The sequence below is a fragment of the Oryzias latipes genome, chromosome 20 (genome assembly GCF_053564925.1).
Source record: "Oryzias latipes strain Hd-rR chromosome 20, Olatipes_Hd-rR_3.1".
Lineage (NCBI taxonomy): Eukaryota > Metazoa > Chordata > Actinopteri > Beloniformes > Adrianichthyidae > Oryzias > Oryzias latipes.
In genome coordinates this window covers 18,113,377-18,137,382 of record NC_136256.1, presented here as the reverse complement: position 1 = coordinate 18,137,382, position 24,006 = coordinate 18,113,377, and the positions used below count along the sequence as shown (strand labels likewise).

The 24,006-nt window shown below is 39.9% G+C and overlaps 1 protein-coding gene across 2 annotated transcripts in view; it reads left to right on the top strand.

The window, feature by feature from the left end:
• The window catches only part of pex2 (peroxisomal biogenesis factor 2), a 38,390-nt gene extending 21,867 nt beyond the window's left edge, over positions 1 to 16,523 (top strand). The window contains exons 1-2 of one of the 2 annotated variants that reach the window (XM_004081224.4): positions 8,755 to 8,903; positions 14,966 to 16,523. In XM_004081224.4, coding sequence (XP_004081272.1) covers positions 8,900 to 8,903; positions 14,966 to 15,924 — 963 coding nt within the window. In that variant the 5' untranslated portion in view covers positions 8,755 to 8,899 and the 3' untranslated portion in view covers positions 15,925 to 16,523. Of the gene's footprint in view, positions 1 to 8,754; positions 8,904 to 14,965 lie in introns of those variants that run through there. The other variant, XM_078938965.1, reaches the window with a different exon arrangement.
• The last annotated feature ends 7,483 nt before the right edge of the window (positions 16,524 to 24,006 follow it).

The following is a 24,006-nucleotide window of genomic DNA, read 5'->3' as shown; positions in this document are numbered from 1 at the left end:
CCCTTATTTCATCCAGTCTTTTCCACTTGAAATAGGTGAATTGATAGCAACAGATGAAGGGAAAATTGCAAAATTAGCACCATTTTTTAATTGGAATTGGTGATGGCTGGAAGGATCCAAAGGTATGTTCTGCTGTGTGAAGGTGAGAGTATTTTAAAGGTGAACTGATGGTTGGCAAATAACTCTTGATCCAAAAGCCTTGAACTGCCTTCCGATGGACTTTAGAAAGTACCAAACTAAATTGCATTGAAAGTATTGTATGGACATTAACAGCATTTGCAGTTCATTTTGTACAAACCTTTAAACTTTATATTTTATTCCCACATTACAACAAATCACTCTTATACAAAACAACAGCTCCTTGTACATCATGAACTCCATAAAACCTGTCGGTCAAACTTCATATAAACTAGCAGTGAAATAATTACTGTAAAGATTAGGGGCCGTGGTTATCCCACTGGATCAGATGAAATGGTTACAGTTCTTTCCTGTCTGATATATTAACAAAGGTTTACAAGGGCAGAGCTTTACATATGTAAGTTTGGCCTTATGGCTGACCTTACAATGCACTTAGTATCCTGTACAGGGAGTAATGCTGAAACCACTCCTACAACCCATTTATTCCAGCTAACGACTGTCAAGCACTCATAAATCAGCATTAGGAACCTCTTTCGCTCTCCCTCTCCTTCATTTAGTCTCCTCTCTCCATTCAACCAATGTGTTTCCTTTCTCCCATTCTTTCCTGTCTTCACTAATATTTACCAAATTTTTTGTCTTACAATTTGCCTTTTAAAAACATTCAATTATTTTCTTTTCTTTCTGATCTTTGTTTTTGTTTTGTTTTGAATTTTCTTTCTGCATTGTCCCTGTCTAGCTTTTTGTCCATGCGCCCCTCATGTGTCCTAATCTCCTTTCATTCGGTTATTGTTTATCACTCCTCCAGTGGCCTTGTTAATTGGGTTTCAGCCCTTGGTTCTGAAAATTTGCTCTCTCGTGGATAGAGATGGTGTCACTGGAACAGCTAACCTGGTATTGGCACCTCTATTGATTTTAATTAAGCTAATTAGTTCATTATTCCAAGGATCAAACAGGGGCATCCATTACTGGATGGGGGGAGTAAAGGGTGCTGGCCATAGATATGCTTGGATTGGGCGATGGTCTGGGTGGGGGGGATAGAGGAGTTAATATGGTAAAGAAGGCGATCAATTATCACTCACAGCAAAGTCATTAACAACAGCATTAGCATAGTCAACCGCGGCAACCCCTTGACCTACCTGGCTCTGTCATTCTCCTTCTCACTCCTCCGTCTCTGTGCTGCAGCGCAGGCAAATACTTAAGTGTGTGTGAAAGAAATGAGGAGAGTGAGTGATAAAGGTCACACGGTGCAGTGAGTGTTTTTAATGCAGACCTGAATTGAGTTTCCACATTCTCTCGCCGACTTCAGCCGAGCAGTCAGGGCTTCACGGGGTCAGCCAGGTTTGCAGCGAATGCTTTTAAGGTAGCCAGATTAATTATGCTCTTCATCATTTATAGCAAATAATTTATATGAATAATGCCACTGGAATTAATTTAACTAAAGTGCTAAGGAAATTAGTACACATTTATTTTTTTCGCTGCTGTCACAGAACTAGATTAAAGGTGATTTTTATTGCGTGAGTGACTGTGAAGCTAAAAACATCGAAATTCTAAATAAATGGATTTTTTATTAATTTTTAAAAAGTGTATCCTATTACATAGTGCTTCTTTGAATGTAGTTTTCTACTTATACAGTATATTTAACAGCTTATATTGTATTTATTATACTAGCCAATTCATATGCTGTCTATGGCTGTATACTGCGCTTTAAAGTAACTAGAAAATATAAATTAAAACCTTTTGTTGACTGAAAATGGGATTTAATAATGAGTTTTCTGACTTATAAATCATACCATTATTATGCATTTGTCATAATTTTTTAACTCATTATTTATCAACTCTGAGTATTTGTTTGGGGCGGCCATGGTGCAGAAGTAGAGGGGTCAACCTCTGATCGGAAGGTTGCAGGTTCAGTTTCTGCCTTGCCCGCTAATGTGTCGAAGTGTCCTTGGGCAAGAGACTGAAACCCCCTCCCCCCAATTGCTCCTAGTTGTTATAGGTTGGCACCAGTGTTCAGTAGTGAAGCCGCCATAAGTGTGTGAATAGGACTGTGACTGTAAAGCCCTTTAGGCTATATAAGTGCTATATATAAGTATACGCCATTCGCCATTAGTTGACCACCACTATATAAAGTCAGAACATCTTGTTTTTTTGTTTGTTTTTGTGGGTTAGAAAGGAAACTAAAGACAGCAAAGACCTTCATTATGGCTGGGACTTCCATAACACTTCAGAAACAAATATACATGAACAACTTGGGGAAGAAATGCAGTGACAGAAAAATACATAGATTTAACAAAACTTAATTTTGCTATTGAGATGTTTTCCTTCTTGTCTGCAAGACAAAGTAAAACCAACCAGAAAAAAAAGAGCAAACTGTTTTGAATTCATAATGTTGTAAGTGACATATAGGGTGAGAAATATTTTATATACCGGTAATAAAAAAGCATGATGATCAGGGATCATGCTCACTCTTTCAATTCAACTTTATCTGTCATTCAAACGACATTGTTGCTAAATTGGTCTGCCTCTAGAGGAAAAAGTGACCATAGACTAATTGCTGCAATAGAAAAGAGAATACAAGCCTTGAATTTCATAATATTATGACCGCAAAATGAACTTGGTTCAGTGTCCATTAGAGTTTAGCCATATAGTGGATCAACAAGACCATACACTACGATTCAATCAGACGTTAGCCGAGCTCTTATTACAGAGCTCATTGCATCGTTTACATGGTGGAACAGTCCATAAGTAGCTCTAAATGCTCCTCATTTGATCGGATTTCACATTACGGGTATCAGAGTAGAAACACACAATTGTCCCTTGACTATCTTAATAGACTGTTGAGAGAGGCAGTCCATTTGTTTGCATTTGTTTACCAATCTAGACCCAGAAAAAAAAGAATAAACAGTAACTGTACACATTTAGCAGGACCTTAATTTAAGATGAGTGAAAATGGATATTCGCTAGCTAAAAAGTGGGCTCACTTGGAATAACAAATGGTTTTGTGCCTTAAAATTGTGTGTCCAAGTAAAAACGTTAAAACTCATTCAACTAAACAACTACCGGTAGTTTGTTGGAGAAATGACATTTGCAGAAGAAGCACAAAAACAAAGTCCATCTGACTTTGGTTATTAATTTTTACATTTTGGCTTGGACAAACTGCAGGACAATGTGCATGATATCAATTTTTTAAACTTTTTTACCCTTTACGCTTATTTTGTGTTTTTTTATGTTAAAATCAATTTCAGAAAAAAATGTATACAGTTCCATTAGAAAATGAACTGCTCTAAATAATAGAACATACGCATCACCGTGTTACTGTACCTTTAACATGTGTAGTGTAGACAGCACACAAAGCTTGCCTTGAGACCTTCTTCATAATACTAGATAAGTACTTCAATTTATAATAGGCCAGAATCACTTTTCTGTGTGCAAAATCCACTCAGAAAAGTGAATATGGATAGAAGCTTGGCCATAAGTGAAATGGAACAATAACGTCAGGTCACTACATTAAGTGCTGATAAAGCATTTAGTCCTACGGTGTGTTGATGCATTCCTGAAAAGTGTTAAAGGTAGAGAGATCTTTTTTTCCACACAGCTCCATAAAGAAAGAATACTAATTTACAATTTTCAGAGGACAATGGTTGAGGTCCCAGCCTTTAAAGATAATTATAGTGGACCTTCTCCTCTTGACTTACTCCTTAATTTATATTCAAGAATGGAATTTTGTAACAAAGAATGCGTTCTTTTTATGCATAACAACAGGAAATGGTTGCATAGCTCAATGCTGTTCTAATTGCTTTTCTCTATTGCCATTACTCTACATGGTGACAAAATTCTGCCCAAACAATGAAGGACTTTATAGAGTGTACTCTGGACTGTATTCATTTCTCATTTTCTGCTTCTAAATTAAATATGTTTACTGTCCTCGTTCATGGTTGAAATTGTATACAAGTTATTTTGTTCTATAGATGTTCTTTATGCTTCATATAAAATCTTAAAGCATTCTATATTCTTAACATGTTGTGGTGGCATTTTACTGATGATGGAGGACATTTATATAGAAAGTTAAGCTTAAAATGGAATTTATTTGAATTTGTTTTTATTCAAACTGTTAATCAGGAGCAATATTGTTCACCATTTTTGTTGCACTGGTAATGTTAGGCCAACAGTCACACCTACAATTCAAGAGGCAGATTTTGTAAAGAATCACTGCCGCTCTGCAGAAACTATGTCCTCTAAAACAACAAAGTTTTTCTTGTTTTGGCATCATAATTTAAATACCAATGAGAATGCTTTTAAATAGCTTGAAAGATGATTTAACTGGGTCCTTAATAAATGTTTTCGGTCACACAGGATGATGATTGATGTAGAGTAAGGATATTTTAATTCATTTCTCTAAAGTCTCTTTTAAATTTCTACCACAAGAAAACTATAAAATATACAGAGGTGGACAAAATTGTTGGTACCCCTCAATTAAAGAAAGAAAGTCCACAATGCTCACTGAAATGACTTGAAACGTTCAAAAGTAACAATAAATTAAAATTTATTGAAAATTAAATAATCAAAATCAGCCATTACTTTTGAATTGTTAATTAACAGATGTATTTAAAAAAACAAACTCATGAAATAGGGCTGGACAAAAATGATGGTACCTCCATAAAAGACTCAGAACTAATTGCCCAGGGGGTCATGATGCTTAAAAACAGCTGTAATGTCCTTTAATTGACATCACAGCTGTTTTTAAGCCCCATAATCAGTCAGTCTGCCTATTTAAAGAGAGACAAATAGTCATGTTGCTGTTTGGTGAAAAGGTGTGTACCACACTGAACACGGACAACAGAAAGCCAAGGAGGGAATTGTCCCAGGACAGAAACACAATTATAGACAAACATCGTAAAGGTAAAGGTTATAAAACCATCTCTAAGCTGCTTGACGTTCCTGTGACGACAGTGGCACACATTATTTAGAAGTTTAAGACCCACGGGACAGTAGCTAACCTCCCTGGACGTGGCCGGAAGAGGAAAATTAATAACAAATTGATGAGACGGATAGTTGGAACTGTATCCAAAGAGCCCAGAACAACCTCGAAAGACATTAAAGGTGAACTCCTAGATCAAGGTACATCAGTGTCAGATCACAACAATCGTCGTTGTTTGAGCCAGAGTGGACTTCATGGGAGACGACCAAGGAGGACACCACTGTTGAAAGGAAATCATAAAAAAGCCAGACTGGAATTTGCAAAAATGCATGTTGACAAGCAACAAAGATTCTGGAAAAATGTCCTTTGGCCAGATGAGACAAAACTGGAGCTTTTTGGTAAGGCACATCAGCTCTATGTTGGTAGACTCAAAAATGAAGCATACAAGGAAAAGAACACTGTCTCTACTGTGAAACATGGAGGAGGCTCAGTTCTGTTTTGGAGCTGCTTTGCTGCATCTGTCACAGGGTGTCTTGAAGTGGTGCAAGGTAAAATGAAATCTTAAGATTATCAAGGCATTCTGGATAGAAATTTGCTGCCTAGTGTCAGAGAGCTTGGTCTCAGTCGCAGGTCATGGGTCTTCCAACAGGACAACGATCCAAAACACACAGGCAAAAAACCCCAAGAATGGCTAAGAGAAAAGCGTTGGACTATTCTGAATGAGCCCAGATCTGAATCCCATTGAACATCTGTGGAAGGAGCTGAAACATGCCCTTTGGAGAAGACATCCTTCAAACCTGAGATAACTGGAGCAGTTTGCTGATGAGGAGTGGGCAAAAATACCTGTGGACAGGTGCAGAAGGCTCATTGACAAATACAAAAACCGTTTCATTGCAGTGATTGCCTCAAAAGGTTGTGCAACAAAACATGAAGTTATAGGTACCATCATTTTTGTCCAGCCCTATTTCATTAGTTTGTTTTTTAAAATAATTCTGTTAATCAACAACTCAAAAGTAATGGCTGCTTTGGATTATTTAATTTTCAATAAATTTTAATTTATTGTTTCTTTTGAATGTTTCAAGTCATTTCAGTTGGCATTGTGGACTTTCTTTCTTTAACACTTGTGCTATCTTAGATGACACCAGATAAATGCTACAGGAACATGTTAAAAACAGAAAAAAACCACAATTTTCAGTTGAGTGGGTCTTAAAAAAATGTCTAAAAGGTAAAAGCTAAAATTAAAGAATAAAAATGTGGAACCTCATCACACAACATTAAACTAACTGTTCCACTGCAAAAAAAAGAATCCGAAGGCTTTAACATCAGAATGCTATTGGCCTTTACATGCTGAATTTGAAGAGGATTTCCCACACTTTTGTCTACAAAAAAAGAGGAAAAGAGAAATATTAATAGAAACATATTTGACCTATTAACAGCCAAAATTAACTAACCAAGACAAAGGAAACTAAATCTGAAAAAAGCCTGACTAAACTAAAACGTGAAGAAGGAAGCTGACAAAACAAACAATAAAGGTGAACAGGACAAACAGCCACAGACGATCAAAACGCAAATCATTTTAAACCAGAAACAATGATAGAGCAGGAGTAAACCAGCTAATGAATAATGAAGGAAAAATCAGTAATCCATAAGTCAGTGTGTGCTTTAAAGACGTGTGATTTTAAACCACACAGTGTCAACACCTGGTCCTACTGTCAAGATCCTCAATCGTCTTCACTTGAGTTCTAACAGACATGGACAAAGACTCTTCTGGGAAAACTGCAAAACCAAAAAAAAAGAAATTTAGAATATTAAACAGGGTCAATAAATAAAAATAAAATGAAATATAGCAAATCTTTTTTGTGTGTAGCTGTTTCTCTGTTTAAGTAACAAATCAAGTCAGCAAAAACTTTTTAAACTTTCATGTAAAAGGTTAAAGATTTTTTTAGGAACTAAACTACGCTTTTCAAAAGTTTAGGTAAAACTTGCAGAGTGTCTACCCAAACATTTGTTGCCTCTAACTGTGGAAAGTTTGCCCATGCAGTAAATTCATCCTTTTTTCAGTTATTTGTCTACAAAATGCATTTCAGTGGTTTGATTTAACTACTTACCAAAAGTAAGTCGTGTGACTTTAAGGTTAGTCCTGAAAAATTAAATCACCTCAATTTTGGTGAGAAAAGGGTTTACTGACCTCCATATTGATGTACAGCTGTTCCTGAGGCATCAAATATGTGGTTTGATTTTTTTTTCTCATTTCTTTGTTTGTTGATGGAAATATTTCCTTACATAGTAACTTAACAAAAAGAATTCTGCAATGTTTTTTAATGAAATTGCTTTAAAATGCATTTGCAAAAAATTTAAGTGACACAGATGTTTTTTTTTTTTTTTTTAATTTCTAGAAACATCTCTGTTCTGCATCTTCTTCATAGAAAGACAAGTGTTGTATTTCCAGTGGACGAGCTTTAAGATTAACTGTCAACATAAACCTTTAGGACTTGGGCGCTCCTGGGTTCTAAATACATAACTTTGTTAAGCAGGCCCTCGGCTGGGGCTGGCTGACCGAAAGCCATCTCTAAAACCTTGTTATTTCCCCTTTGATGCACAGTCCAGCTCACACAGGCTACATTCTTCAGCTAAATGATGTCACATGACAATCCCGATGATTAGAAACCGTTCTTTTTTTAAATATGAGTGTGGATCTGTGTTCCTGATCTCTGCCGCTCAGATGGAAACATAATGCAATTTGCCACCTGTTACAAGTGCTGCGGCTTTATGAAAGCACCGCTTCGTCTGCTACACTGCTTCCTCCTGTCATTTCTTTGACAGGACAGAGGTCATGTTATAACATTTGACTCATGCTGGACAGGATGTGCTTCAGTTTAAAAGTGGATGGGTGATAGCATTAAGGAAATCAGGCGAAACGTAGACACACTGTCGATCTCCTGGGACTGACTTAAGCAAACCTGTGTCATTTAAGAAAAGAAAAAAATAATTGTTTTTTTGTTGTTTTTTTTTTTTTCTTTTTTCCAGTAAGGGTAGCATTGAATGAACAAAACCTAAAAAAAACAGTTTGTTTACTTTTAAAATGAGTGTTGTTGTAATACAATTTGAAGTGCTGCAAGAATTGTCGTTTTTATCAACATGACTTAATCTTCTTATGAATTGAACAGACAGAAAATTCCCATCTGTATGATATTTTAACCACAACTCTGCCATTACAAATAGTGCAACAAATATTTTTCAGCATGATGAAAATATGGGGTTTGGTATTAATGTTAGACCAAAAATTCTTGTTTTTGAAGTATATAAACAAACATGCCAGCAGGACAAAATATTTCAATGTGAATATTATAGCAGAATATCATTAAACATGATTTGAAATCCATGTCATGTCCGACTGAAGTGCATCATTAAACAAGATTACTCACCTGCAAGTATGTTTTGGCTAGCAAGCTATTCTTATTCCTGACTATTAGTTCTATTCTTTAATTAAGTTGTTTTTATATTCCCGAAATAACTTTAAACGCCGTTCATTTGCCGTTTTTTTAAAACTTAAACTGTGTGTCTATAAGTTGTTTACCATCGTTTTCTCTCAAACTTTTGTCGACATCCTTTTACAAATAAAGATTTTTAAAATGACGCACATCCGCTAGTCGTTTGCTTTTGAGTTGGCGCTGCGTGATGTGATTGGCCAATTTTCAACACAGGTTTATCAATCTCAATTTTCTCATGCGCTATTGGTTGGATTCCCGAAAGGGCGGGGTGTAGGCGTGCAACCCGGAAAAACAGTGTGTGGAGTCGTGAGAGGGTACAGTGGCTCTGCATTCTCCATTCCATCAGTTTGAAATGGGTAATTGATCATTCCTTTACGGTTTTTAGAAATTCTAATTCTGAAATGTGTTATTTTAAAAAAATATTGCGGCATAAAAAGCAAGGTATTCGAAACAGGATCGTCTGTTTATCAAACGGCAAAAAACTCGCAAGGCTTGCTTGCCGTCTAGTTTTGTTGCTGTCTCACCGTTGTGTTTAGCTGTGTTTTTCAATTATCTGTCACGAAAAGTGAATTCAATGATGCAACTGAGGTGCAGACTGTTCCATCGAAGGATACCGAGACTGTGTATTCATTATTATTATTATTATTATATAACTATGATTGACGTGTGTAGTGCGTGTTTGTATGTAAAGCTCATAACTCCATTATTTCCCAAAATAATCAACCACACAGATCAAAACCTTCAGCATTAAGATTCAGGTAAAGTTGATCTTATTGATTTTTAGCACTTCTCTCATCCCAATCATCCCTCCTCTCCTCTGCTCTTATCTTTCTCTTGGTTATATCTCGCCTTTCTGACTGTACTATCTGACACACTGCCAAAACTAAATCCCTTATGTGATTATCACATAATTCACAAGCTTTATTATCTATATGAAACACATTTGGGGTTATTGTTATTAAAGATTGATTGGTTTTTGCTTACAAATATATTATGTGAGGAATGTTTTTGTAGTTTTTTATCATTCTCAAATGCATTTTCTCCCCTTTTAAGGCATTTTTTTAACCAGTTGTCGGGTTTATTTATTTAAAAATGTACACATATTAAAAAAAGTAAAACTGTCTAACTTGCTTTTTAATGAATTTACTTGTATTTTTCAAACATAGTATAATTTTTACTGGCTTATTCACTTCTAATCCAATATTATTGCATTTTTACTAATTTGTTTTTTGTTTGTGCAACTTTTTCTAGATAAATTTCTTATTGGTTAACACAGTATCCACTTCAAAAAGGTCATAGTCTCACATAGTTTGTTAGATTATTTTATTAAGTGAAAAATCTGATTATTGTATATCTTATAAATAGGTGTAATGGGTAAATTGCTGTAGAAATTGACGTTTTCTCAAACGAGACAAAAAAAAACTGAGTTCATAGAATATTTCTAAAAGCACTTACTTATCGTAAAAAGTATAAATAGCAATTATTCAATGTTACAATAAACTTCAACCTTGACATTTTTTTATAGGTTTCATAGAAGACGAAGAATGTCCCTTACTTAGTTTGGGTATTCTGGCTGCGCATACATTCCTGGAACTGTATGAAAACCTAATTGTTTCCATTTCCAATTTTCCTATTCTTTTATTGCAAAAAAAAAAAGGTAAAAAAGGAAAGAAATGGCATATTTTATCAGCACAAACTGCTCTCTTTGACCTATTAAAGACAAAAATTTAGCTTTTTTTCTCCATTTATTAGCTGTTCTGCTGCTCTGCTTTTTCCCTCCACATACATTGTGCAGCTCTGCCCTCTAAATGATTTATGACTTTTTAAGTTGTTGTCCGCAAACCCATGTACTTATTACTCATACAGTCTTAGCATACTCAACCTTTGTACTCATGAAATCAATTAATTCTTTTAAATAATTCACCTTCTGAGCAAACCAGATTAAACAGAGCACATTTTTTGTGTTGTCAGACGTGCTGCCCTACGCTGATGTGTAAGTTTCTTTTTTCCTCTTTTCTGCTTGGGCAATAAATTGCTCCGCGCTCTTTGTTGCTTGGAGGAGTCTTGGGTGATTAGAGAAAAGAGGGGAGCCTTGATAAAGCATTAGTGTGTGATGCAAAGACAGCCGGAAGACCCCGCCATGCATCTGCAGCCATTCATTTTTCATAAAAACACACTCATAACAATTAGTCTGTTACCGCCTGGGTAATCCTTGTGTCCCTGTAATGCCTGTGGTCTGCTGTATGACATCACTCTCTTAAAAGTTCCAAATCTGACAATCTCATCTGTTTTCGGAGTGAGGACATTAGCAAGCCTCGGCTAATAGGCCTGCACTCGTTCCTGGCAAAAGACGGGCAATAAATGGAGGGACCGGGGGGAGAAAAAAATTACAAGACTGGAAGTGCTCAATTTTTATCCACTCTTGCTTTTATACAAATTAATTTACATGAAAAAGAGGAGAGATGTAAAGTTGTAATCCAGCAGGCTTTGCCAATGCAAGCCCATATCTTTCTCCAGGAATCACACAAAGCCAAGTGAGCGTTTATGAATTATTTCAGCACTTGCATTATGCTAACAACTATTTCTAAGTGCTTAGGAATTCGAGCACCAAAGCTGGGCTTTTGGCCACCGTCTTCACCTTACGAGCAATGATTGCCCTGCAAGCAGCGACACAGTTTCTCTGCTGCAGAAAAAGTGCATTTCCCCAGAGACTCTTCATCTTCCCTGCATCCCCCAGGTTTCACCCCCCCCCCTCCCTTGCCCTAAACACCCTGATCCTCCCCCAGACACCAAAGCCAAGGTCAAGAAGAAAGAGTGATCTTCCTCTGTGTATAAGGCTATTCCCTGGATGCCTTTACCTCAGCACAGCCAAGCCAAACATGCAGCACCAGTGGCCCCCCACCTTTTTTTTGCGACAGTCAGTCTCAAGGTCAGCTCCCACTGACCTTATCTGTTTTTTCCTTTCTCCCATTTTCCCGTTTTCCTGCTTCACTGTGTCGGTAGACGGCAACTCCCAGCAGGCAGCAGACTGTCTGCTTCTTTGTCTAACCATCTTTTTGTGGAGTTGTTGTCGCTGCACCCCGTTGTGTAGCTTTCAGAGGACCTACCGCACCTGTGGGGCTCCATGCTGGTGCTCCGCGTGTTTTTCTTGCCGCAGTCCTATTCATGGACCCTCGTGTCTTCAAGGAGCGTTGCAGTGGGGTTCTTGTCAGCTTAGAAATTGCAGTTGTTTGTAGCCGTCTTTGTGTCTGCATAATTGTCTGAACAGGATGCCTAACCACGAAGAAGAAACAACACAAAAAGATCTAACGTTAATTTATTATTCCACCTAGACGGGTTCTCTGGGTATTACAAAAGCTAAAATGAATAAATACTTAATTAATCTGTTTTTAAACCCTTATTTAAAGTTTGTGATCTACTTAATGATACACTCTGATGAAAATCCCATTTTTGATGTTTTTAACATGTTCCTTGTAGCATTTTTTTCTGATGATGGAGGACATTTAAAAAAAAAATAAGCTAGCATTGCATTTCAAAATATTTCTTCATTCAGATCATTGTGAATCAGGAGCTGACTAAAAAAATGCCGTTGGAAAAAGCTTGTAGTTGTGACGTAGAAGCTACAATGCGCAGGCATTACATGTTGATGCATCCACTGGCAGACTAATAGATCCATGTACGTCTTTGTTTTCAAATAGCTCCAACATTGTTCGCCATTTTTGTTGCACCAGTTTTGGATTGTCAGGGGCTGTAAGCTAGCGGAAAATGCATGTCACCAGATGGGGGGGCGAGGAGGGGCGGTGTGGGCTTACTCTGCACCAGCAGTCCTGCCCACAGCTCAGAGAGGAATTTCTAATGAACTACTGCTGTCCTGCATAAACTATGTGACAACAGTTTTTTTTTAAATGCCTAAATATGTTATATACATTAATAAAAGACCACTAGGCTGCATGGTGGCGTAGTGGTTAGCGCTCTTGCCTCACAGCAAGAAGGCCCCGGTTCGTGGGTTTTCTCCGTGGACTCCGGCTTCCTCCCACCGTCCAAAAACATGATTCATAGGTTAATTGGTCAACCTTAATTGTCCCTAGGTGTTAATGTGAGAGTGCGTGGGTGTGTGATTGCAGACACTCTACCCTGCGACAGACTGGTGACCTGTCCAGGGTGTCCCCTGCCTTTCGCCCACAAGCCGGGATAGGCTCCGGCAGCCCCGTGACCCCAAAAGGGAATAAACGGTAGAAGATGAATGAAAAGACCACTAGGGACGCTTTGAAAATCGACTAAAAGATGATCAGAGTGGGACTCTAAAAACACTTTGAAAAAGTTCTGCTTCTTTTCTGGTGTTAAACCCTCCTGTTTCCATGTCTGGCCTGCAGCCCACTCACTGCTACCACTTCATACATCCTGGTCTTGACTTTTAACTATTACATAAGGAACATGGATTTCCAGCTGTCCGCGCTAAAAGCTGTGTAAATTCAAATGCTTAATTTTTATAGGCAGCTCTGCATTGACTCATGTGTCTGCTTGTAATATATTTGGCAAGTGCTGCAAGTCTGAAGGGAAGCTGTCAATAGCAATCCCAGCTATTGATATGGCAGTGGGTTGGAGATGTTACTTGGCCCTCGACTCCAGCATCCCTCTGATCCTTCTACATCATAATTACATTAATATTGACAGACCCTTGACAATAGTCACATTACTATTGATAGGTGGTTGTCAATACCATGTTTCCCCAAATAAAACATATTCATTCATAACTTGTAAACTGCTCGATAAAAGGCTTTGAAAAGACTATTGGACCCGGACGGGTTTACTCTCCCAAGAGGACCGCCGCCGCCGCCGCCGCTGCTGCTGCTGCTGTGACGGGGATTTCCTCCACCTGGCAGTGTGTGCCTCTTTGTTTGTGCGTGTGTGCGTGCACGCTTGTCATAGATTATTTTGGCACTGCATTAAAGCTCTGCATAGATCAAAACCCTCCTTCACGTGCATGTATAGTCACACACACACAAGGCACATAATCTCCATATTTTCTCCCATCAAGGAAGAAACTTTTAGATTAGGCTAAACAAACAGAGCCTGTTTACTGGTTAGCAGATACATTCGTTATGTTTTTTATTTTTTATTTTTTTGTTAATCCAAACTCCCTTTCCTGTCACTGCTGAAGTTCTAAACACTAAACATGGCAGGATTTGGAATGCAGCTCAATGAATTTGTCATACCTGCTTACTTCAGCCTGAATTCACTCCTTTTCATTCGTTTGCTCATATTAACTTAGTTGGATGGTGTATCCCTGCTCCTTTCAAACATTTTGAATGCACGGATGGTCCTGTTTACAATACAACCCAAGCTTTGCCGCCAGATGTGGGATGTGTGTGTGTGTGTGTGTGTGTGTGTGTGTGTGTGTGTGTGTGTGTGTGTGTGTGGGTGTGTGTGTGTGTGTGTGTGTGTGTGTGTGTGTGTGTGTGTGTGTTTTTACCTTCGCCTCCTTGAGAAACGTCTTAAGTGACTGTCTTCTCTCACCCTTTCTGTCAAAACTGCCATATTTACCCGTCTGAAATCTTTTTTAAAGGCTTGTGACAAATCCTGTTCGGTGAGACACAAAAGCCACTGTCAAAAGAGGCCTCTCCGTCTCTCTTTCCCGCTCTATCTGAGGCCTCCTTGGTCTTCCTCTTCTTAAGCAGTTCAGTTGAGGAAAGAGTAGATAAAACTGGAGAACTGTGAGCAGTTTGGGAACGTCTGCGGCGCAAAATAGCCCAGACATGACAATGGCGCAATCCCATATGGAGTTGAATTTGAGGGAGAAGAAAATTGTTCCACATCTTGCAAATGTTTATGGTGTACTAGAGACTGTGCCTTTAGCCTAATCCCTGGTGATGTGATTTGTACACACACCCCCTATCTCCAGAGGGAGCAGGCACAGAGAGCCCCTGGGCTTCGTCTCCTGTTCCAGGGTATGTGTGTATGCCTGTGTGTGTGTTTTTTTTGCACATTGCAGAAAGAAGTCTAAGACCCCCTGCTCCTCTGCATGGCGCAGCTCAAAGCTTGAATTTAGGATGGATTTTTCATGTGAAAAGTGATTTCCTTTCCCATGTATAAAGAAAAATAACCCTCCTAACAAGATGTGCTTCACCTCCAGGGCCCCATTCCTCCCAAAGACAGAGCTGTCCTGTAATAGTAGGACTGTGTGCACGTTGTTGGTAACTTAAATAGATCAAATACTATCTTGCCTGTTGATAGCAGTGGCAGGTCATCAGTTTGCTGGGGCTGTTGAGTCATCATGTGTGCCACTTTTGTCTTATCAGCTGCAGGGGTTTAAATCCAGTTTTGTCAGCACTACATTTAGTGGATTCAGTTTGCAACTGTTGTGAAACAGTTTAAAAGTGTTTGTAACGCGCCTTTCTTCATTGATATTCTGCTGCAGGTTTGGAGGAAGCAGCCGCCAGTCCTGATCCTCACATTCCCGTGCTGCGCATCAGTCAACTGGATGCCCTGGAGCTAGACGCGGCCCTCGAGCAGCTGCTGTGGACCCGCTTCTCTCATTGCTTCCAGAACTGCCGGCCCGGTCTACTGACCCCCGTGGAGCCAGAATTAAGAGCCCTTCTTTATCTGCTGCTTTGGCGGTTCACACTGTACTCCAACAGCGCCACTGTGGGCCAGTCTTTACTAAGCCTTCGCTATCACAGAGCAGGGTCCTTGGCTCGGCGCTACAGGCCGCTGTCGCCCAGGCAGAAGTTAGTTCTGGCCGTGCTCGCTGCAGGTCCCCGTTGGCTCCAGGATCGTTCCCATTCCCTGCTACCGCTCGTCGGTTTGGGTTCCAGGGGATCTGTGTTTGAAAGAGATGATGGTTTATTCCAGCAAGGTCTTCGTAAAGCTCTGACGCTCGTCTCCGGTGTTGCAAAGTTTGCAAGTCTCATCAACTTCTTTATTTTCCTAAGAAATGGCCGCCACCCCATCCTATCGGAAAGAATCGCCGGAGCTCAGGCTGTCTTAAGCAAGCCCAACGTGACTAGGGATGTAACTTACCAGTACATGAACCGAGAACTGCTGTGGCACGGCTTTGCAGATTTCCTCATATTTCTGTTACCACTCATGGACACAAGGAAGCTGAAAGCAGCCGTGTCTTCTTTTGTGTTCGGGGAAGAAAGTTCTGACAGGAAAGAAAGCGGAGAAAGACGAGAGTTGTGGAAGGAGTGCGGGCTGTGCGGAGAGTGGCCCACCATGCCTCACACAGTGGGCTGCCAACACGTTTTCTGCTACTACTGCATAAAGAGCCACAGGATCGCTGACGCTCGCCTCACTTGTCCGAAATGTGGTGCTGAGACGAGGCAACCTGAGCCGCTAAACATGAAGGTGCAGTCAGATCGATTAAGCACGTCCTAGCAAACAGGAACTACTCAAGAGACAAATAAAGAAACACAATAATTCATGAAAATGTATTTTTGTATCAAATCATGAATAACGGAGTCAGCTAAATCAGAAGAATCTGATCTTGATGGTTTAAACCAATCCTGGTGTTTGTCTTTTTCTTGAAAAGATTTAGTCGTATATGACTTTATGACGGGATCTTTCTTGACTCTGTCTGTTCTGAGCACACACCGCCCTGCTGTGTTTAATATATGTGTGTGTATATTGACAGTCTTCTGTGCCCTCTGTTTCTCTGGCTGGACTTTGGCTGGAACTATTTGTCTTTGGTGCAGCGGACAGACCGCAGAGAACCTCACAGAGCATATATTTGATGAGTGAATGTGTTGATTTATGCCCCAAATTGGCTTTGTGATGGTGCTCATGTATGTATGTGTGTGTGTGTCTGTGTGTGTTTGTTGAATTGGGAATATTTGTTCTGATGAAAAATGCAGAAAGTCAGCTGAATAAATAATGGAAAGGAATTTCTGATGCCTCTCATCATGGCCATATTAGCATTTGTTGTGTATTTTGTGCCTAAATTGTATTTCAACATCATTAAAATTGATAGAGTGCTACCTCTTGGGTGTTTTATTTAGTTAAGTGGAGGAGAGAGCGATGAGGGAAAGTTATAACAATCAGCACACTTTTCTCTAGACAGGCCCGCTCGTTCTGGCTCCTATTATCCGTTTTCACAGCACCCCAACATGCTAAAGATCAAGGGGGCAGCCGGGGGCTTGGATTGACTCACAACACACTTGACAGCCATCCTCTCGTTTCCCTTGGCCTTTCTCTCTTTTGCTGCCTTTCCATCTCTCCCCTTCTGTAATCTCAAGGGCCCTCGCCCCTATAAGACTGTAGTAAACTGTACCAAAACCCTGGCATCGTCTCCTTCCTTGCAGGCGAATTACTTTCTAATCCCTGTAATGAGTCCAAAGATGCTTATTTATGCTGAAGTTAACCTCCACGAGTGAGCCCAGCCCCGGGGCCAAACTCACCCCAGCTGAGTGAAGCTTTTCCCGGGCTGACAAGAGAAGAGTGGGAGGGATGTGGGGGGGCTCCCACCTCTCCTTCCTGCTCACTTCCCAGCTCTCATCATTGTATTTAATTGCTGATTGCCAAGATGATCAATCGGAAACGCAGGCTTGATGGAGAGCCTATTGCTGGTTGCAGATTTGTTGGCGCATTTGCGCTTAGGTGAGGGTAATGTTTTCGTGGGGTGGAAAGGATAAAGCGTGAAATATTTGTCCTCCTGATCACCGCTGCCAGATCTCCATGGAGGCTTAAATTATTTATCTCACTGGCTATTTGTCCTAGAAATTCAGCAGGTCTTTTATGTCCTTAGATGTCCTTTGTGGCGATGCAAGGCCAAGCTTAATCACTAGAATGCTTTAATGGGCCTATGGAATTACTGAAGGAGGCCCTCAGTGCACTAAAATATAAACATACACCTTGCAGTGGGTGTGTCTATCCTAGATAATGATTAGTTTGACATTATTTAAAGAAAAAAAAAAAGAAAACATGGTGCTCATCAGGGTGAACCTTGGAGGTCCCCTCTCACATCAAGGACATTTTGACTAATGAATCCAACACTAATGCATATAAAACCAGAGACGGGAAGGGCCTGGTTGTCAATATTTTATGCAGTACAACACGTTAATGTGAAGCAAGCCCCATAAAGCGAGATTAAGGAGATGTTTGAGATTAGGGATGCATATATGATCAACTTTAATGCCACTGGGACATGTCATTGTCTTAACGTTCAGACAGATGGAGAATCCAAACCTTTTTGCTGATATTACTCTGGAACTCTAATTGAAGTCCCCCAATCCCAGGAAAAGAGGGGAGATAAAGAAGAAACATTGCATTAAAGTCTGTTAATTGAGTTAGGCCATGGACTGAATTAGTTGGTAGTTGGAGCGGAGCTCTGGACTTAAGGAAGGTAGCTGGGGCTCAGTTAAGCCTATCTGTCTTTGAATCTTTTCTAATTCACGGGCTCCGTGTGGAGAAGAAAAAGAGGAAGAAGCACAGATTCCCAACGGCTATGCAAAGCAATCTGCACATTCACACGCAGCCATTTAGGGAGCAAATTGGCCCTGTGCCCCCTCTGACGATGGTTTTAAGAGAAAGGGAATTAGGGCGGTGAATCCTAACTAGATCTCCTTCTTTGATGAGCCTCTTTATCCGCCTGTCCCTCATCTCCATTTCTTTGATGTGAGGCGTTGATTTTCATGATTAAATAGTTTTTAAAGTAAAAAGCTCTTCTCTTGGCCCTGTAATACGGGGTACTTTACTGTACCTATTGTAGGTTCGTTTGTGTGCGTGCTTGTTGAATGGTCCATCTGTGGTAATCTTTAATTGGAACAGAGCCCCTGGCTTGCAGATAATAAAAAGGATAGTACATGCATATTTTTCTCAAAGAAAGAATGTAATCATTAAAGCTCATGCCTGGCTTTTACCTCTTCATTTGAAATAGCTAGAAGGACACAGAGAGCCCCATGATTCACTAATGAAATTAAAGAGTAAAAACATCTGTGTCTATTCAACAAAATTTCCATTTCTGATCCTGCCGTTAACAGTGTGAGCTTTTATCTGCTTCTCAACAGGTCTGAGAATGACTTTCCTCTTGTAGTGGAGGGATACTTCCAACAATTGACATCGGGGGAATCACATTTTTCTAATGGCAAGACAAAAAAATTGAACAAAAAATCTATTTGTTGACACCTTTAAGGATTTTTGACATCTATATGTCTTTTTGCGGCACCACCGATGCATCAGTGGGAGTTCCAAGAATTTCATATTTCATCTGTTCAGTAAAAGACGTGCCAAAATTCCTCCAAGGTAGTGAAATCCAAGGTGCGCTGGAGTTCAGGGCTGCATCCGCTGCAGGTACCTGTATTATGAGACTCCTTTCAACACCTGCTGGGCTTTGGATACCACCGGGCCCAATTATCGTAGTCTGCCTCTTCTTTTTAACCACCGGTTCACTCTAACAGGTCAGGGGGACAATCAATCACACCTAAAATAAGGAAGTAATTTCCTGAGCTTTTATCATGGTGTTGAGGGTTTGTATGGTTGCGTTTCACACAAAGATGGAGCAGTGCTGCTTTGGGACTGCCTGCAGTTTGACCTTTTCCCTTTTGTGTTCAGAAGACTGGAGATAATTTGAGTTCTTTTTATTTATTTATTTTTATATTACATGTGTGTTCACCCCAATATGTGAAGCCTAGATGAACAAAGACAAGGCCATGAAACTAAAATGTAGGGTGTTGTGTCTTATAAGACCAGTCAACAAAGGTTGTGCTAATCTTTAACTCTAACTAACTAAAAAAAAATCTGTCTTCTGCTTATTAAGAGAACAAAATAGGTTACAGCTGATTAAAAAAAACTTTTTAAAAAGTGTTGCTTATATATAAACTGGCACTTGTACATCACTGACCATTTCTGTCAACTGCAAATTTTACTGTTTTTTTTAAGTCTCATTTCGATCATCTTTTGATCTGTTGGAAAAGGCTTAGCAGTCGTGTTTTATTTACGATTGTGTTATTTTTAGATACAAATTTTAAAAAATCAGCGTCGTTTTCTTGGACATAAATTCTGCAGAGCAGCAGGAGTTTATGTAGAAATTCGCCCCTGAGTTTTGGGCGGGACTGTTGCCGCGGGGTCAGCCCCTCACAGTTCCCGACATCTATCTGTTTACATGCCAGCATAAATGACCAATGTATCAAAATGGCGAGCAATATTGGAGATGTCCAGCTGTACAGTTTTCAGCCAGATACCAGCTGGGACGTAGAAAACAAAGAAGTACATGGATCTAGTCGTCTACAAGCAGATGCCTCGTAACAGAGCACAGCAGAGCAGGGAGCACGTGGCTTGCTGTGGTAGACTGTACATTGCACCTACAAGTTTTCTCAAACTAGATTTTTTCATCTGCTCCTGATTCACAATGATTTTAATTTTAAAATACTCAAAAAAGCTTATATTTCTTCATATATGTCCTCCATCATGAGAAAAATGCACCAAGAACAAGATTAAAACATCAAAAACATTTCTTTTTCCCATTTCAACTGTTTTCTTTCTGAAATAACATGAGAGCTGCTGTGACAAATGAAAAAAAAAAGCAGTGTGTGTTATCAGTATACATTTATTACACTTTTTAACCTTAATAACATACTGAATAAGTCCACTGTACCTGACCCGTCCTTCAATTGGCTGCGCTCAAACAGGAACAGGGAGCGGACAGGGCAGACCTCCAGAGGGCATCATGGGGGATTAAATGCAGGTGTGTTGTGCGCGCCCGCGGCAGCCTCCGCCAAATCCGAGCATTCTTGTGTTTGTGTGCATCTTCCACTCCTTTGCGTGTGTTTAGCTGTCTCGCTCCTTTTCCTACTGATGTCTAGAACAGAGTAAATGGAACATAATCTGCACACATCCCTCCAGATGGCCCGGTGAATTTCCTGTAGCCTAAGGCGCCAGCTGAGCTCTTTGAAAGTTTTGATAACTTCTGCAAATGTGATTGAACTTTTGCTTGTCCAGGAATGTAATTCAGGACATCATGTGCTTATTTCTATTTCCTCTTAAAAAGATGAAAAAGGAGTCATGCACTCTGACTTCTACACGTGGGCACAAACTGGGCACACAATAGTCAAACTCTTATGTCTACTCAATCATTTTCCCTTGCAGACTGTTAGCAACAAAAGATAACATTTTCAAACAAAATTTTAATGGAAAACCTAAGTTCAGTATGCTTTGATGCTCACAATTATTAACTTTTTGTTTAAACAATTTGTATTATCATTTACTTTATGTGATTAGACCAGAAACTAATGAACATAGAAGCCTAATTATGGAATATCAACCTGAAGTTGTCAGTAACTACAAAGTTTTTATTCAGTAGCGTCATTTCAGATATCAATGTTTGACAACAGCTCATCAATCTGAGGATCTTTCTTTTAATTTACTAATAAACAACGCTTTGTTAAATATCACTGCCAATATAGGAAAAGGAGCCTTGTAGAAACAGTTTTTCATAAATAGTAAAAGTTTTGAGAAGAAAGCATTGGGTCGCATGCACATAGCATACATTTTCAATTTGAGAAAAATGACAAAAGGAATTTCTAAATTACATGAGTACACTGCAGTTTGTAATGAGAACAGCTGGCTGAAAAAGCCTAACCATGTTAAATATGAGGCAGCCAGGTAATGACCATGTATTTGTGCATTTCAGCATCTTCCAGTTTTCAGCAGTCTTTTTTCATTTTTCTTTTCCTTATTGTTGGTTGTCATGGATACGTGCACGTGAAAGGTTTTGCTGCGAGTCTCGACTCCTTCAGGAGATCAGTGAACCGCACGTGTCAACCACCATTAACCTGCTCAGTCCAACAAATTCACGGAGACGCACACACGCACGCTCAAGAGAGAACAATAAACACACGGGGAGCGTGCTCATTTCCTTTCTCGCCTCGGCATAAAATACAGTACAAACTGAGACACACTTTCTAAGCACACAAACACCCAGATGTGAGCAGAGCTGCACAATGTCAGAGCTGATAGACTCTTGAGTGAACATGGAGCAGCAACCTGAAAAAAAAAGAACAACTTCAATGTTGTTCTGGAGCTTTACATGAAAAATGGACTGTGTGGTTCTCTCTGAGTTGTGTGTTTTGTTTTTTTCAAACACTTGCAGGAGTTGTGGAAATTATCATCTGTCATGCTTTATTTCAAAGACCCACTCCAATGAAAATTGTTTTTAACAATTACTTTAGGCATTTTTCTCATGATGGAGGACATATTTAAAGCAAATCAAACTTAAAATTGTGTTTCTGAATCCTTTCAAACCGTTGTGACTCAGAAGCAGATGAGAAAATGCTTGTTGCAGTGAATTAGGCGTTACTATCAGCAGGCCACAAGCTCCCAGCTCAGCTCCATTCCAATGCATCCACTTGAGGACAATTAGATCCTTGTAAGTCTTCATTTTTCTTGACTGAGCTGGCATCTGGCTAAAAACTGTACTGACAGCTCCAACTTTGCTCGCCATTTGCGTTGTACTGCTAATGTTAAGTTGAGGTTGCTGCTGCTCTGCAGAAACTTTGTCCTGGAAAATGAAACAAATCTTTTGACTTTGGCTAAAAACAGCATAAGCATGATACAGGAAAAGTTTTTAAAATAGCTCAAAACATAATTGGAGTGGGACTTTAATGCATCCAATATCTGTTGCGACAGTTGAAAATGTAGCTTATGAGGTCAGTTTCAAATTATTTTCTTTCAATAAAAACCACAGCCTCTAAGTTGAGTATTGATAAGCTCTGGAGCACAGTTTACTATGTATTATTTTTGCACAATGTGAACAATCATTTTCTCATTCAAGTATGCATTATGTTGTAATATGACTTTTTTTCGTTACAAATAGCTTTTGTCTATTATTTTTCTTGGGTTTGTCTTTGTTTTTCAAAAACTGGCCTTCCAAGAAAAAGGTCTTGTAAACCTAAAGCCGCCCTTCATTGGCTAGTAATGCATAACAACTAAACACTTTTGAAGAATGAGCATAAATTGGTACCCTAAATTATTTGAAATTCCAACCAAGAAACAACTTGTGCGCATTTTCATCCTTCTCTGTTTTCATCCCGTTCACAAACAAAGCAGGCTGTTTTCTCTGCAGGGCCCCTCACTGATACTCTGGACTGGTTGTCAAGTATTATGTTCACGAGTTCTAGTGTTTGTCTTCTGAGCCAAGCTGCTGGAGTCCACTCTGCCCCATCCACAAAGGCCTTAACATCGTTCGGCAGTCGTATCTCCACTTGTCTATCTAGAGGCCCAGCATGTTTTCCCTCAAAGTCAAATTAAAAAAGGTTTGCCAGAGGAGAGTGCGTATCTGCAATTCAGAACACATTTTTCTATCAGACAGGAGATATATTGCCGACTAAGTATTGTCAGATGTTGGCAAATTCCACATATTTTTCATATCCGGCCCCTGGAACTTGGGGCCGCCTCAAGACTCAAGGCACATCATTGAAAAAAGACTCAGTTTGACCTCAGGAGCGCAGGCAGAAATGAACCAAATATTCATTCTGTTTGGTACGAAAACATTTTCTCTGAACTAAATGCAATATCACCAGCCATAAATCATTTAGGAATTCATTCGAAAATCATTTGAAAGACACATTTGTATGGAGTGGGGGTTCATCAATAAATGTGGCTCCTGTGAAAAGTTTTATTTATGTATTCATGCATTCAGTAGATTCAGTTATTCATGTATTCACTCATTCACAAGGCCCAGTTGGTGGCTACGCTTGTGTGTGTGAGATCTGCTGCAGAGTGGGGCTATGCTGCGGGCTAGTGCTGTTCCCCAGGGGGCTCTCATCTTTTACTGAGCCCTGACAGAGGATGGAGGCTGGGAGAGGGGTCCGCTGCATTAAAAAGCCTTTACCTTGCTCTGATTTATCACCTCTGCCTCACATACATGGAGAAACACACACTCAGACACACAGTCAAATACGCGCTTACCGACCCCACGGCATCTCCCCAGTCCTACGCCGCAGCTCAACTCTTCATACTATCAAGCACACAGGCGTTTTGGATTCATGCGCACTCCCAGTCACACAGACACATTTGCACGCCATCAAACATATACTCGTTCTATCATAAGGCTGCTGCCTCGGAGGAAAAGTGAAGGTGCAAGGCGCCACACTATACCGAAGTGGTGATTTTGCATTTTAATGAAGCCGCGCCTCTCCCACCCCTCACTCAGTTGGTAATTCTGGTGAGTTGCAGGCTAGTTGGCAGTGAGCCATCGGCTACCTCACCACAGGAAGATGGAGTGACGCAATTACAGGACAGCATTTCCCGGTTGCACCACCTGCAAACTGCTGCATTTGAATGCGAGTGCCACCAAACAGGCAAGGGAGGGGAGCAGGGAGAGATGAATATTTGCGTTTGCACTCTGGGATGAAGTTGATTGTCGTTGCGCCACAAATATAACTACATAAAATCCTTGTGGACAGACCTGCAGCACACAGACACACACCCGCGATTGCATGACAACTCCTCACACAAATACAAGAA